Genomic DNA, 17,372 nt, shown 5'->3' with positions numbered 1-17,372 from the left:
CCAAGAGATAATTTGGTCATTCTGTTTCTCCATGTACTGGGGAATAGGGACTCATTTTTCTCCAGGGGCCTCTCCTGACTGGCAAATGACAGCCTGCGGGCTCACCATCTGCAAACACATGTGCAGACATGAACCTTCACTTCCTCACTTAGTTCTGCCAGTGATGCCATTCAGTTCATGTTGTGTTTCAGGAAGTGTGGTAGATTTTCATTTAATTTAATTTCCCTTAATTTAATCTTTGCTTCACCTCACTCTTCATACCTTCCCATCAGTTACATCTTATTATACCCACTTTACAGATGAGGAAACCAAGATTTGGAGCAGTCAAGTAAGCCCAGAACCCACGACCACAAAAGTGGCACCTCCAGGCTTCTAACCCAAGCTCTGTAGCTCCTAATTCATCAGCTCAGTTCTGGCATTCATGGACCTCTGTGGCTTTGCTACCAATAGAGTTCTCCTTCCTTGTCACCATGACTACCTCTAAATATCATCATCCACTCATGCTTCAGCTTAACTGCTTCCTGTAGGCAAGCGCTAGAGTCAAGTGGGACAAGTTGTTTCATTGGCCCAGTGACACATTAATCCTATGATATGACCTCATACCAGTCACCTATCTGACCTCTTGAACTGCACAGCCCTTATTGAAATGATGAAGAAATTGAACTGAGAGCTATCTTATAATCTTTCTAGAACTATGTTGAAGGTGGAGAGATCACTAGATCTCTAGAGCACTAGCTCTAGAGTCAGGCAGATGTAGACTTTTGTGTCAACACTGCCTCTTGTTAGCTGCGGGAACTTGGAACTTGGAACTTTGCTCATTGTGAGATTCACTGTTGCCATTGTAAGACAGAACTGATGATTTCACCCTCCGGTATTCCTGTGAAGATTAACTGATGTGTAATCATGTCCATAGGACACTTAGCACAGGGCTTGGCATTTATACGGGCCCCCCAAAGAGTGGAGACAAATGACTTAAGACTATTATAAAGCCTCTTAAAGTTTATTTCTACTTGAAGAAGTAAATTGAATTCTTCTAAGTCTGTGGCTTTTTGCTAAATTCATGACAAAAGAATATTTATAAATTTGCCAGTGGTTTAAGTTTGGCTTTATCTGAGGAGGAGCGTGGAAGTGACCTCTGACCTCTAGCATCTTGACTGAGTTAGCCCACCCCATTGGGACAATGGATAGGATAGAGGCTGTTCTACTTTGCCTTTGGGTATTGTAGTTTTCTTGGAGCAGGGTATTTTGTAAGAATCTATTAAATGACCCATTCAGTGATGTACAGTCAGGGAAAGTTGATGGAGGAGGACATTTTGGCATTTCTACTTTCAATCCCACTTGGACATCCAACTGGGGGGTGCACATAATGTGGGATGGTGGTATGGGTTTAAACTCTGAGAAAATAAGCCCTCTCAAAAAGTCCTCTTCTGTGGAATCAGTGAAACTACCAGCAACATGGGTGCTGGATGTCCATGTGGAGCGGGGAACAGCTCAGCACCCCAAAGGCACTGATTTTGGGGCCCCTGTTCACTGTCTCAATGCAGTGGATTTGGTTTCTTGGAGTGGAAGTGAGTATTTTCTTACTTATTTAGACTTTAGCTGCTTAAAGTTTTGCTTTATTTGTATTTATAGCCATTGGTTGACAAACTGGTTACCTCATTTCTGATGGGTTTTACATTCTTAGTTACACTGGGAGAGCAGGAGAGAAACAGAGAGATATGCTCAGAGAGTGGACCGAATTCCAGATATTTACTGTCAAAATAGACCCCGAAATACAGAGACTCTGGGTGACATTCACATGAGTGGCTTGGTGCCTGGATCTCAGCACCATCTGGGAGATCAAATACTTTGTGTTTGCTCACTAGTTCATTAGTTGATTCCAGACGTTTGTTCTTGTTCAGATCTTTTATGGGCCCTATCCATTAAACAACATCTTTATAAGCTTTTTATTTTTAAAGGAAAACATTTACATCAGATTCCCCGTATGCACACATGCGTGTATGTGCATTGAAATAAAAGTTTCTCAGATCACAGTGGACCTTTGCTACATGAAACGATATTGATATAATCTATTCTATTACAGTTGATTCAATTTCATCCACAAAGTTAGTCAGAACCTATGAAATTGATTTTACAATCAACTATTGGGTCACAACTTGCAGTTTGAAAAAAACTGTTCTTAGAAAATCTAGAGAACTTTTTGTTTCAAAACAGAGCCCCTCGTCCCCTCTCTTCCTGCTTCCTGGATTGCACATTCTCTGAGTCCTTTAGTGTAGATGCTTTGGGGGCCAACCCTGTACTCTGTTCTTGATTGCATTTCCTCACAGATATTACCTGTTCCTGTGGCTCCAATGATCATTGTTACCATAGTGACTCCTGAATATGTATCCCCAACTCCAGATCTCTCTAGAATTCTGTATCTATGCTTCTAGCATCATTCTCAAAAGTTCCATGTAGCTGTGTGCCCCTCATCCTGAGCTCAGCATTTCCCAAATAGAAATGATTACCTTCTGTAAACACCTCAGTTTCCCTCTTTTGTTGTAATGGTTTTTTTTGTTCTCCCATTTACCCCAACTGAACACTTCAGGCCATGACCAACTTTTGCCTTTACTTTGCCCTTCACAACAAGCCTGTCATCAAATCCTGTGAATTCTTTGTTTACAAGCTTCACCTCATGTTTCTGACCTTGACACCATACCCCTTTGATCCAAAATCAATCAAAATCAATCAAATGGCTTATGACCTGTGCACTCGAATCAGGTCTCTTTAGAATAGTGGGCTATAGTGGTCTGAAACCTTATGTTCATCATTGCCCTAAAGGTGTCTTACGCTGCACTACATGTTCATCCCCCAGTTAGGAGCTGAAAAGAAATCTTTTCTTGTTACTCAGGAATCAGCCTCACCTCTTTGACTAATATGACACTTTAGCATGTATTTCCTGCCATGAAATGTCACTATTTGGATTCATAATTATTTGCTATGTTATCACACTATTCGATATTTTCTAGAGGGTTTGGATCTGGGAGTCACCTTGAACTTTCTTCTCAACATCAAAGAGTAACCAAACCATACTTACCTATCCTCTAAACCAGTTATTTTCCAACACTCATATGCCTATGAATTCTCTGTTGGAATGAAAGTTCTGATGCAGCAGGCCAGGGATGGGGTTTGAAAGTCTACATTTCTGTTTGGCTCCCAGGGAATGCAAAGCTGCTAAACGGGAGCCCCATGCTTTGAGGAGGAAGGCTCCAAGCTCCGTTCAACCTATCTTTCTTCATTCTCTGTCCATGCTACACTTCTGGCTGGAGCCCTTGTCACCTCAAATCCTCCTCCCCACCTCTAGTATGTCCCTCATAAAACTATCATCTGATGGATCATTACCTCCTCAGTGAACTCCCCAAAACAAAAGTGCCATGCAAATCAGAAATGCAGGGTCACCTTATAGACCTGGCCTGTGATCTAGAATGGGGCTCGGTCCTTTGCTTGGAACACCCTCATTCTTTCTTTTCATGCTTCCTTCTCTGCTAATCCCCTTTGATGAACTTAACGTGGCTACTCTACTTCCCCCACTCCCTCCAGCACTGATTTCCTTTCGCACCAGCCCAACCCAGGCTCAAGAAGTTTTGGCTGTATTGGTGTACTCACTCAGCCTCCACATCCTGCCCTTTCCTGACCCATCCTCCAGAGTTGCTGGGGTTCCCAAGTATAAACCAAGAGACTGGCTGGAGCTCTGGCGGGGATGAGCAACAGATATATGGGGAGCATAGTGTAAGGAAGGTGGTGGAAGGTGGGAGGCAAGACAGGGGAGGGGGGAGATATTTCCAGCAGCAATGGGGACTCCTGAGACCCATTTTCAAGACAGACACTTTGCTTGAAGCAATTTCTGCATTTATGCCTCTTTGATGGTCAGTGCTGCAATCAATAGAATGCCTGCTCCCCGGTTAATAATGGGGCTGTTAGGTGGCAGCAATGAGCCTGCTGGCTTTGGGATCCATGGGCTGACAAAAAGACCATTGAACATTGACTTTTCCACTTTTCTTTCTCTTTCCCCAGGGCCGCCACCGAAGTTCTGGCAGCATTGCTGAAATCCAGTAAGCACCTCTTTTGAAAAGTCGTTATTTCTTTCTCCTCTGAGTTCAGTGAAAGGTGCTCTTGGTACTTCCATGGCTCATTTCAACCTGGAAGGCAATAGAGCCATTCCTGGATCTTTGGGGGGTGAGATGGAGAATACTATGGCTATTCCAAACACAAGGCTGCAAAGAGAGAGTTAATATCTGTCCATGTGGGCATGCCTGTGCATAATGCTGTCAAGATAATTTATTCTAAAGGGAGCGTGTTGTCTTCTGCAGACCTGAGGAACTCTCCAGCTCCTTCTAACAGGGCCAGTGGCCCTTAAGGACTGTTGAAATGAGGTCCAGTTTCCAGTAGGGTTGTCCTGTAGAAGAAAAGATTATGGCACTGGGTGGGAAGCAGGATTCTCGCATTTGGTTCTGATACCATTTCATGACTCTGTATTTTTGAGCAGGTGGGGTGTTGGGAATTTCTTGGACAGTGTAGATTCTAATAACAAATTTATATTAAAAAGTTGGCTCTCTTTTCAGTTACTTGAGTGATTGCAAAAGAATAGCTCTGGGGGTCTGAATAATTTGAAGATTTTTTTTTTTGTTTGTTTGCCTAGTAGCCCTGGTCTAATTACATTGGGAGTCAATTTCATGTGTGCAATATAATAGAAGACTCCATGCACTTGGGAGCAAAGAAGTCTTAGCTAATGTTTTTATTCCCCCCCCCCCCCGCGCTTACCTCTTCATCTATTTTAATTTGGCACCTTGGAAACCAGCTGCTTCAATTGTGATATTTGTTTCTCTACAGGGAGCCCGAGGCCTGTGGGTAATAGGTGAACTTTAATAAAACTTATAAATAAATAAATAAATAAATAAATAAATAAATAAATAAGAATAAACACTCCCCCCCCCTCCCCAACAATGTATCTCTGTCAACTATACGCACAGAGAAAGAGCCACATCATGGAGCACTTCCATTTGTAGACTGAGGGAAAAAAAATTAAAGCTTGAATTTATTTGGTTGATTGTAACTGGCCACAATACAGAGGACTGTTCACAACTCTCTGTCCTGCAGGGAGAGTAAAAGTGCTTAGTGCAAGTTGGAGGAGTGAAGAGTGACAGGTTAGAAAGCCCTTGAGATAGGAGGCAAGGGAGAGTATAACCTGTGGGTTATGGGCAGGTTAAGGCAGAACTTGCTTCAGGTTTGGCATCTTGGTTCTCATTATTTACCTGCCCACCCTGCCGCTCCTGATGACAGTGCCCGGTGTTTGGTGCAGCAAGAGTGCTGGGTTGCAGGAAGTAAAGGACCCGAGAGGGGCTGGGTAAGCCATCCTGTGAATGCTGTGCCTTGGGAATGTAGCTTTCTCCTATATCCCCCGGAGTTTGGGTGGTAGAGATCTTCATGTCTCATGGGGAGAGAGCCCTGAGAGTGGAGAAAGGCTGGCCTCCCTTTCAACACACACACACACACACACACACACACACACACACACACAGCCCTATTTCTCAGATTGCTGGCTTAGAGGTAATACACAACGTACTGCTATGTGTAGAAATTTGAAAGCAGTCATATGCCCGTTATTAACTATTTCCATATGAGGCATGATGCACGGACCCATGGGAAACAGTAGCCAGTGAAAATACTGACTAATTCGGGCTTGGAACCTTTAGCCAGGTTTTCAGCACACTGGCTGTCCTTAGCTAACTGAGCATGCTGTGCTAGGGGATCAACTTAAAAAGTTTCTAACCTCTACCCTGCCTTCAGAACTCAGCTCGGACCTTTCCTCCGAAAAAACTTTCCGTTTTCCCACCAAGACTGGGTTGGAAGACCTCCCCCATGTTCCCAGAGGCTCTCCCTCTCTGCATGATTCCTCCGTATTGGAATCACCGTACTGGAATCATCTGCCAGCTGATGGCAAACTTTTGCAGGCAAGGGGTATCTCTGTAGGTTGTTGAATTATTTGCATTAGCACAACGAAAAGCTCAAAGTAAATTTATGGACTCAACATTAAAATGAATGAATAATGAATACCTATGAATGAATGAAATGAATGAATGATATTTACATATATAAAAATGACAGTACTGCCCTCTACTACCTGAACCCAACAACCCACATACAGAACCAATGATCTTAACACTTGTAGTTCTAATCTCTATTTAACTATACTAATGGACTGTTAGGGAACTGATAGCCTGATGCTCTCCATATAGAAAACAGGTTTTATTGCCCCATTACAAAGGTGTGTGGGGTTATTCCTAATTCAGCTTACCTGTCCATATAGACTTTTGTTTGGGTTTTAGCTGTCCACACTGACTTTTGTCTGGGTCTTAGCTTATTTCTAACATGAGGGAGTTGGATGGGAGGTTCTCTATCATTCTTTCCACCACTTAAAACTCTATCTTAACATGTATTGGGGTTTCCAAACCTTGGCACTCCTGCGTGTTGGACTGGATAAGTCTCAGTTGTTGAGGACTGTTCTGTGAATTTCAGGAGGTTTAGCCACCTCCCTCGCCTTGACTCACCAGATGTCAGTAGCATTGCCAGTTATAATGAACAAAATTGTCTCTAGACCCCACCAAATGTGCCCTGAGGGTCAAATATACATCATTGATGTATATACATCATTGATGTATATTTGACCAAACCCATGAGTTGAAGCCCATTGATATGGGCTTCATGAATATACATGAATATACATCATTGATGTATATTTGACCAAACCCATGAGTTGAAGCCCATTGAAGGTTTCAAACTACCTCTTCCCAAATACCTTTATTGGTGTTTCATAGAAATGTTCTTCTTGAATAACTGACCTTATAAATTCCCCAGCACTGGCATCATTGCTATGATCTCAAAAGAGGTAAAAAACACAAATGGCAGAAAGTTGCTATGGGCATGCAGACATTACTTGAGAGGGAACAGATTCTAAGCATTTAGAGGATCTTAGAACAAGGAGGGCAAATAGGTTTCATTACAAGTGCCAACTTCCATGTGTAGGTGGAAGGATTCTGAGATCCTATTTGAGCTCAGCAGGAAAGGGCTCAGCAGGAAAAGTATTTAAGTAGCAAAGTTTGTCATGGATTTGGGGAGGTGCAGTAACACAACACCAGACAGTCACCAACTTTGTTCTATCAGCCTAACCAAAGTATTGAGTGGCATGGAGGGTCTGGGTAAGGGTGGTACTGCTCCAGTAGGCTGGGGTTTCTGTGGGAGAGGTTAGTGCCATGGAATCCTCTAGTTTCTTTGTACTGTCTTCACGCATAGTTAAAACCTGACATGGAATGCCTGTCCATTTGGATCCCAGGTGAGTCTATGTCTGCTGAAACTAAATTCAGGAAGTCAGTTTCTGCCTAAAACTTACCATATGGCACTGATATCTGGGAGTGTTTATGTGAACCTTTGGTTCCTAGAGGCATAATCCTTTCAGCTAGTGATTAGTCTGGTCTTTACGCTTGTTGGTCCTATAAAAGTTGACACTGTCGTGTATCTCCGTAATTGCTTCACAAAGGAAGTGCCTTCCCCAGTTAAAATAAAGCCAGAAGGACATATCTACTACCTTGGGGCAGCCAATGCTTCTGTGGAAATAAACTTGGGTGGGCCTGGGAATATGAGGCCAGTAAGGTCCTATCTGTACCTAATGGGTCTAGAGGGGAGCTGGAGACCATCCCCACCAGCATCGAGAAAGCAGGACTGAGGATCTGGGAGACCTGGAGCCTGTCTACCTTAGCAACAAAAGAAAGAGGACCTGGGTCGCATAGGACAATTTTGTTATGCTGCCTTGGCTCTCTCTTCCATCTAGTAGCTGCTACATGAGAAGCCAATGTAGGATAGCTGGATGGCAGGAAGAGGGAAATGAACCAGAAGACATCTCTTGTCTCTTTCCCTTCCTGAGGGATAGCAGGCAAACCAAGCTTGGAAGTCCTAGGCCTGTATTCCAAATGCCTCAGCAATATAGGACGCTAAAAATGAAAAACCATTGCCCATCAAGCGTCCTTTTTTTGTGTGCAGGGGCTAGAATGGTCTAATCCAAATGTCATAACTTTCATGACATCTGTTCCCCTGTTTGACTCCCATGTGTGCAAACCCTTCTTCAATTTCACTGATACTGAAAGTTTTGCCCTTTTATGCTTTCACTTATGCAAAACCACTTAGCTTTTCATTACCAAAACTTAACAAAGCTTTGATTAAGAAATAGTGCTTCTATTGCAATTTTTTTCCCTCTAATAAACCCAAGTAACATATTGTCCTTTGTCTCTCTCCATCTTGTGGATTGCCTCCAGTCCACCTTTCCCTCCATCTGTACCTGTACCTATATCTCTGTCTTTGTTTTTTTAATGTTTATTTATTTTTAAGAGAGACAAAGCATGAGCCAGGGAGGGGCAGAGAGAGAGGGAGACACAGAATATGAATCAGACTCCAGGCTCTGAGATGTCAGCACAGAGCCTGACACGGGGCTCAAACTCATGAACAGTGAGATCATGACCTGAGCTGAAGTCGGACACTTAACTGACTGAGCTGCCCAGGCACCCCTGTCTTTTTTTTCTTTTTTCCTCATCCTCTTCTCCTTTTATCACTGTCTGCCCCAACCCCAACCCCTGCTTCTCTCTCTTTCTTTTCACTCCTTAACACCCCTTCCATGAGCATTAGGTATAAATGCAGGTTTGAAAAATTGTGGCTCTGGAAGCACCACTTGAATGAACGTGTGGTGATGGCAACCTTCCTGATTTGTACTGGCTCCAGTGATGAATCTTCCAATAATGCCTCGGTGTTAACCTTGTTGCCCAGATTTAAAGGTCACATTCCTGCAACAAGGCAACACCCAAAATACTTTCTGGTTGAGACCTTAAATCTCAATAAGATGATGGTTTTACTTCAGACTACTCTGCAACTTAAGAGGAGTCTGGAAGTTTTCAGAAGTGAAGGTGTGGGGAGGGTGTTGGAAATAGGGAGGTAAGTTAATACAGGAAGGAAGACAAGGAAGAGGGAGGGAGGGATACAGGGAGCAAACGGGAGGTTTGGCAGGAAGATCAGACTCGTCCTAGGTCTTCCTAGTTAATGCTCTGGCTGGCCGGCTCCTGGGAAGGCCCGTCAGCCTGTTGCTGTGGGTGTGTAGACAGGGAGGACCTTCTAGTACCTACAGCCCTGACTCTGTGGAGACACCCTCATGCTCTCAGTGATGTCTACTGTGGCCCGGCCTTCAGCAATGCAGTGATGGGAGGGCACGATGGCCAGACACCTGCTTTGCTGCAAAATGTCATAGTAGGAGCCGTTATTGAGGTGCACCCATCTGAGGCTTTTGTAGGAATTGTAGGAGCTCTGAAGAGTTCTGAGAATGACACTCTATGTTTTAGGATGGTTGGCATTGCGATTCCTGTGACCTTGTGACGATGCACAGGTAGCAGTGGGTCAGCGCGGCCTTCACGGGACTCACAGGTACAACCTGTGTTCCCATGGGGCCTGTCCTCTTGACTTCAGGGCTCTGACCTGCCTCAACAGGGATTTGCCCACATAGTGTGTTTTCCCCGTCTGTTTCCAGGTGAAGGCCAGAGACTGTCAGAGCTGGAAGAGACCTTTGAGGTTGTTTAGTGCAGTGGCAGTCGACTGATTGATTAATTGATTGAGAGCTCAGAGCCCTGTCTATCTTCCACTAATTTCCCTCCAAGATGGCTTCACAGACACACTCACAAAAATATAGGGCTTCTGAGAACCTAGAAAATGATTGATCTTTTAAAAAAATTGAAAGTAGGGGTCCCTGTGTAGTTCAGTCAGTTGAGTGTCTGACCTTGATTTTGGCTCAAGTTATGATCCCACGGCCGTGGGATCAAGCCCTGTATTGGGCTCCACACTGAGGATGGAGTCTGCTTAAGATTCTCTCTGTCCTCTGCCCCTCTTCCTGTCTTGTGCTGTCTCTCTCCCCAATGGAAAAAAAATAAACACTTTTTAAAAAACTGAAATATATTTGACATATAACATTGTGTAAATATAAGGCATGTTGATTTGATACATTTATATATTGTAATATAATTGTCATTATAGCACTAATTTGCACCTCTATCATGTCACATAATTATCAGTTCTTTTTAGTGGTTGGAATAATTAAGATCTAATCTCCTAGCAAGTTTGAGAATTATAATACAGTGTTGTCATCTATAGCCCAGAAAACTATTGGCTTTGTCCCCTCCCCTATCTCCTTATTTTTACACAGGGAAACTGAGGACCAGAGAGAGGGAGTGACCCACCCAGATATCTGTGACTTTGAAGTTTCCTGTCCGGATGACCCTGGCTCCTTCTTCATATCTCAGCACAAATACCTCTGTGCAGAGTTTTTCTGAATACTACTCAACCCCATTTAATGCCCAGCATTAGATTAAACCTATTAAACCTTTTATAGAATCTTATATTTATACCTATAAGAACTAACCATACTGTAATCAATGATTCCTGTATTTTTGCATATGTGTGTAAGCATTTTTCTTTTTGGGTATAGCTCCTTGAAGGCTGGGGTCCCTTCTGTGTCCCTCATACTTCACATTGGGCTGTGCCCAAGGCTAATACATTCATGGTGACTAAGGAAGGATTCCAGTTTCTTGATTTAAATCTCATACATTTATTTTCAGCATGCCTTTAGTGAAGAGGTCAAGCCCAATTCCCATCCCCAGAAAGAATCAAATTGTGATGTGATTCTAGACTCAATGTCTCTTCTTCTAACATATCTTTTGGAGAAGTGTGCAATATATTTCTGTGATGCACCAAAAACCTGCTTCAAATAATATTGATAGATTTTGGCATTTTTCACACTGGGATGGACTGCTGCAGTCAGCTTTGTGTGAATGCGGAGTAACGAGCTATTATCTATCACACTGCTGTATTGAAATGACACCACAGATATCTACAGTTTATTGAGTTCTTAGTATGTCAACCACTTCATATACATTTAGCCTGTCAAGGAGACATTATTATCCCCACTTTACAGGTGTAAGAGCTGAGGTTTGGGAAGCTTACGTAACACACACAACTTGTGGGCTGCAGAGCATACTGCCTGTGTCTAGATGCTGGGACCTGAGCCCTGTGCATTCCAAGAAGAGAATGGTGAGGATAGGCTTATTTAGCCCAAATAAGATAAGATCAAAAGCTGAAAGGAGGCTACATAAATACTTTCTAAGTATCAGAAGGATTTTGGGGGGGGAGGTGATTGGGAGCATTTGTCATTTAATTGAGAAAAGAGCAGTACATGGTCTATCCCATATAAGCATTGGAATGGGACCTGGTAAGAGATGCCCAACATACCAGCATGGCTGTGCAAGGGGCCAGAGTCTTTGCTGTGAGGCTGAGCATCGGGGAGAATCTGATGAATGATGGGGTGAGGGAGAGGAAGGGAACTGGGACAGGAAGAATCATAGACTCCCATTATGTCATGCTGCATTCAACTTGGCACATTGGTTGTTGGTTTTTTCCCCCTCACCTTGGCTCAAAGTTTAGACCTCTTTGCCAAATATTTTTGTCTTTTGCACAAGTACATAAAATATTTTAAAGGTTTAAGCTGATAGGATACCACCCGTTCTCTTTAATCCCCTTCCCTGTCCCCCTCCCCTGGTCAGACTCCGTAGCTGAGTGTGGAGGGACAGGGACTGGCCGGACTGCAGCAGGTGTAGTTCCTCTTCTTGCCATGTGGTGGTGCTGTTCTTTTAGTTATCTTGGCCCCAGCAGTGGAATATTTATTTTCAGTGAGTAATTTGTTTATCAGGAGGTTATTTTAATCTAATTTTGGCCATATTTGCTATTCCACACTATCTGTACTTCCCAGCATTAGCAGCTTGCATGTCTTGAAGGAAATTAGCTGAAGATGGTCTCAGAGGCATTTGCTCAGCCATTATTTAAGGGAGTTGGGAGGAGGCGGGGTGAGTGGAGCCCTTGGTTGGAAAAGCCTCTGGAATTTGTTGCATCCCCAGTGATGTTGAGCATGATTGAGCAGGACTTACGGAGGGCGGGGAGCATCCCCAGCAGCTTTTCTGAGGGCTGCCTCTGGTGAACAGCAGCAAATCTTGCAGTTACCTTTCCCCATCTCCCTCATGCCCTTCTGACAACCTGTATCTTCCTCGCCTTTGCTGCCAAGGCCAAAGGCACCACTTAAGGGAAATGCCTGTCGGCCTTCCCACACTCCACACGAACCCCTCATCCCATTTTATAATGGGTTTCTTGAACTGTTTCCTGCCGCCACTCCAGGAAGTACGAAGCAGGGCCGAATGTGGGAAGAGAATTACTGTTTATTAGAGTACCTTCAAGGAATAACCATCATGACTGGTGATTACAGAACTCTGACACTTACCATGCATTTTACACGCCCATTTTACAAACGAGGAAGGACTAGTGAGGGAGGTGTGTGCATTTCCCAACGATCCCCAAAAAGGTAAGTAGAGAGCTAGGGTTTGAACTTGGTTATGACCGTCTCTGAGGCAGAATATCGTCATATTTCAAAGGCGATCCACACTTTCCACATGGAGTTGGAGAAATCTGGACTCTGCTGATCGCCTGTGTGCTCTTAAATTGCTTCCTCATCGTTGCACTTGACTTCAGCCTGGCTTTGCAAAAATGGGCGGGCTCCACAAGATGAGTACTTGGAGGATTCCTTAGTAGGAGAACCCTTTTCAAAATAATGAGGATATGACACATCTCAAGTAGATAAAATGGAAGCAGAAGTGGGAGGCCCCAACGAATGATAGAATGATAGCCTGATCTGTCCCTGGCTACCCCCTCTTTTCCTGGCTTGCTTGCTTACTTGCTTTATTTATTTATTTATTTATTTATATGCTTATTATTGAAGTAGAGTTGACATCCACTGTTTTATTAGTTTCAGGTGTACAATGTACTGATTCCATCACTCTGTATATTATGTGGTACTCACCACGATAAATGTAGTCCCCATACAACATTTTTACAGTCTTATCGACTATGTTCCCCTATGCTCTACTTTTTATTCCTGTGACTCACTTATTGTATAACTCCCTTCGGTGGCTCCTGATTGACTCTGAGAAACTTCCATTATGTTCCTTGGGGCTTAAAGGAATCAAGTTTGAGAACCTCTGAAATAAATTTTCTCTCGGGACGCTCTCAGCATTCAGTCTGTGGTCTGAGATTATAGCTTAAAGATGCGTGGACACGTCCTCCAGGAGGTTAGAAAAGTGTGCTCGGTTTTTACTATGTGGTGGTCATAAGGAAGGTGGCCATAGTGAAGTTTGTTTGACTCAGAGAAAGATCTGAAATGTTGTATTCATCACTGAGACCTGGTTGAGGAACTTTTAAGTCTCTTGGAGCCAAGAGACTCAATTAAACAATTCAACTAAATCTAATTAAATGGGGAGGCTCAGCATCCAGTGGAGATTATAATGGTGGGAAGTATGGGCAGGATGGTGAACCACCCTCCCAAGATGGCTGGGGGGTTGGAGGCATCCACACCGCATCTAACAGAGCTGTGGATGGTGGCGTTGAGTTTTTCCTCTTAGGCACAAAAGTGTTGGCTACATCACATACTGTTATAATGAGATTGGAACCAATCCTGGTTCTTACACCCACACAGGATGCTGTCTTTTACCCAGGTGGTCCTGTACTCTTGCAGTAATGTAAGCCCTAGTAATGTAAGTTCTGTATCCAGGGCTTTCCCTCTGGCTTGATTATCTGCCTGTAAGTTTGAGCCAAGGTGTTCCTTTGACAACAGTGTGAATGCCTCCTTAAGGAGGCTCAGGGTCATGTGTGAAGGGTGTGTGTTTGCTAAAAGCTCAAACCACTTATTCTCTGAAAGGATAAGACCTTGTGGAGAATAGTGTTTGGATAGTGGTCTCGAAGCTGGCTCTGATCTTCTGTGGATTCCAATCAGAGCCCCTCTGGGTGTGTTCCTTAGTGACTGTGCTGGAACCACTTCATCTGTAAAGTGGGGAAAACGATACCCTCCAAGGATAATTGGTAAGATTTAAACAGGGTGATGTACATGTGGTAGGAGCATAATGCTGGATCTTAGTACATCTCCGTAAAGATCACGTCTCACTTTGTTATCACCACCATTTGGAAAATCCTGGGAATTTCAGGAATTGATCCTACAAAGGCATAAAGCCTATTGCAACGTAAATTCATCTCCTAACATATCTCCTGAGTATTGAATGAGACACAATTTCTTTCAGCCTCTGTCTTCCCTCTAGAAGCTTTTTCTGCAAAAGGAATAGATAAATCATTGAATTCAGCATATCTGGCCCGTTCAGTTGACCCAACTGAATACCCTTATTTAGTTTCCATTCTAGGGAATCAGGGGTTAACATCCAAGGTTGCTGAGCTCTAAATGTTTTAGACTTTAGAACTTGTATAATCCTGGCATAATAAATGACTGGCTATGGATTGACAAAGATAAAGTATCACAGAGATTTAAAGAGATAGACAAAAAAGATAAACATCTCCCGGCTCTGAAGGTGCACAGTAACTTCTTCATCACATTCAGGATTGACTGTACAATTATTTGTTTATGTCGAGGTGTAAGTCAGGTGTTTCCTCCAGACTCTAATATTAGCAGTTTACAAAGCACCTTTTCATGTATTATCCCATTTAATCTTTACATAGTCTTGCAAGACAGGCAAATATTTAACTATTGTATAGTGATTCTCGACATGAGCGATTTTGCCCCGGAGGGGACATTTGGCACGTTTTGGTTGCCATATCTAGTGAGTAAGATCAGGATGCCACCCAACATCCTGCAGCCCCCACTCCTGCTCCCCAGGAAATGAGAATACCCAGCCCCAAAAGGCAATCGTGCAAGGCTGAGAAACTGTTCTGTAGAGAAAACATTGGGGCTCAAAGGGGTTGACTGACTTGCCCAAGATTGTGTAATAGGAACCTGACATATTGGCATTAAAATCCATACTTTCATTTCACTTCCAGAGAATTTCATATCTTTTTTTTTTTCCTAAGAAATAACAGTTTGCCTAAATGAAATGCTTCCCAGGACCACTGCATGCACACGGATGATGGTGAGGCTGCTGTGGTGGCAGGGGCGGTTGGAGACCCCGCTCAGCCTCTCCCTGAGCCCCTGCCCCAATCCCAGGGGCGCACAGCAAAGCAAGCACTGCCACCCATACAGTATGACCCAGGGAACACCAGACCCCACCTGGCATCCCCAGACTCCCAGCTTTCATTGCAGCCATCACATTATCTATCTTATCTATCTATCTATCTATCTATCTATCTATCTATCTATCTATTATTGATTAGGGGATGACAGACTGAGAGTTGTGCTTTAGTAAGATGTGTTGGGCCATGGAGGAGAGCTGGAGGCAGAGGGCCCCCGTAAGAGTCTACTGTGAGTACAGTCTGGGTGATAGGAGAGAGGACCAGATGCATCAGGGGTGACAGGACTCAAGCTGGAACCAGGGAGCACAAGGCTAGGGTCCCGTGCTTCCTTACCGCTGTGCTGTTGAACGCCCTAAGGCCAGAGGGCAGTCTTAGCCAGCAGCGCGGAGGCACAGGCTCCCGCCTTCCTGCAGCGCCCCCTCCAGGCCCGGAGGCATACTGCAGCATGTACAGATTGGCATGGGATGCTGCCTCACTTTGCGGGTGTGTTTCCTGCTGATATCACTGTTCCTCTGTCCCTTGCTAGAAGCAGGCAACGCCACCGACAGACTGGTATCTCACTTAGCAATTGACAGAGAAAAGCAACGGGGAAGGTCTCAGCTTTCTTCTTTCTCGTGTAAATCCTGGCTCTCCTCTTCAAGTATCATCTTCTGATGAGTTGACGATGGAAAGACAGTGAAACCAGGAAGGTTTTCTGCAGGGACTCAGATGGGACAGTGGCTTGTCTTGGGTCTTGGCAAGTGTTTCTTTCCCTACCAAAGTCTAGACTCAAAAGTTGGGATGGGTAGGAAAGCACCTGGAAAAATTGAGTTCCAGGCAAAGATGATCATTCTTAAGTGCTTTCTTGCAGAGATTACGAAAACAAATAACAAAAAGGAGAGTGGGAAAATCTCAGTGTGACATATCCCTCCACTTTTACACAACCTGCCATGATGGATGTCAAAATGGCAGAGGTCACTCATTCTGATCCCTACGCTCCTTTTCAATAATCTCCTACTCTTGTCTCACTTTTTCTACCCGCTTTGGCTGCAGACTTTTTGTTATCTGTACACCAAGTTTGGGCTTCTCCATTTGCTTTCCTCTCAAGATTTCTGGAATTTTCTGCCACCAGATCTCTCCTTCCTGATTTCTTCTTATCACTCAGATCTCAGCACTAATACTGTCTCCTTGAAGGGTCTTTTCCTTGACCACCCAATCCAGAATAGTTGCGCCTTTAGTCACTCTACAATTACTATTTTTTTTTTAAAGTTTATTTATTGGGGCGCCTGGGTGGCTCAGTCGGTTAAGCATCTGACTTTGGCTCAGGTCATGATCACGGTTCATGACTTCGAGCCCCACATCAGGCTCTGTGCTGAGTGTGCTTCAGATTCTGTCTCTCTCTCTCTCTCTCTCTCTCTCTCTCTGCCTGTCTGCTGTTCTTGCTCCATCTCTCTCTCTCTCTCTCTCAAAAATAAATACAAAACATTTAAAAATTTAAAAAAATGTTTATTTATTTTGAGAGAGGGAGAGTGCATGCATGGGGTAGGGGCAGAGGAAGAGGGAGAGAGAATCCCAAGTAGGCTCCGACTTGTCAGTGTGGAGACCAACATGGGGCTTGAACTCACAAACTATGAGGTTGTGACCTGAGCCAAAATCAAGAGTTAGATGTTTAACCAACTGAGCCACCCAGGGACCCCTCTACCATTGTTCTTTATTTTGCCTTGTAGTACTTGTCACTATCTGAAATTATTTTTTTCCCCTTTGTGTGTGTGCCTATTTAGATGTGTGTCTCTCCAGCTCCCCCATAGGAAACAAGCCATGGTCTAGCCCATCTCCTACTGTAGCACCCCAGTGCTTAGAACAGTGCCTGGCATATGCTGGTGCATAGTACTTGCTAAGTAAGTGTATGTTGAATGAAGTAATGGTGGTACCTTGGATGTGGGGAATATGAGCATAATTTCAGTTGACAGTTTACTGAGTACCTCACCACAGCAGGATCTGGCTTTCAGGACCAAATGCCTCTGCATATTTGCATATGCAGAGAAAACCTCTCAAGTGATAACCTCTTGCTGGGAATGAAGTCCTTTTAGAGAATTTTCTTTTTTTTTTCTTTTTCTTTTTTTAAAATTTTTTTTTAACGTTTATTTATTTTTGAGACAGAGAGAGACAGAGCATGAACAGGGGAGGGGCAGAGAGAGAGGGAGACACAGAATCTGAAA

The 17,372-nt window shown here is 43.8% G+C and overlaps 1 protein-coding gene across 1 annotated transcript in view; it reads left to right on the top strand.

Annotated features, from left to right (window-relative positions):
* The window catches only part of AGBL1 (AGBL carboxypeptidase 1), a 765,585-nt gene that overhangs the window by 124,942 nt on the left and 623,271 nt on the right, over positions 1-17,372 (top strand). Inside the window, exon 6 of the mRNA XM_043554727.1 lies at positions 4,054-4,091. Within this exon, the coding sequence (XP_043410662.1) occupies positions 4,054-4,091 (38 nt within the window). The remainder of the gene's footprint in view (positions 1-4,053; positions 4,092-17,372) is intronic.

Source organism: Prionailurus bengalensis, chromosome B3 (assembly GCF_016509475.1).
Source record: "Prionailurus bengalensis isolate Pbe53 chromosome B3, Fcat_Pben_1.1_paternal_pri, whole genome shotgun sequence".
NCBI lineage: Eukaryota > Metazoa > Chordata > Mammalia > Carnivora > Felidae > Prionailurus > Prionailurus bengalensis.
Note: the sequence above shows the minus strand (reverse complement) of the source record. Positions and strands in the feature narration are given on the sequence as shown.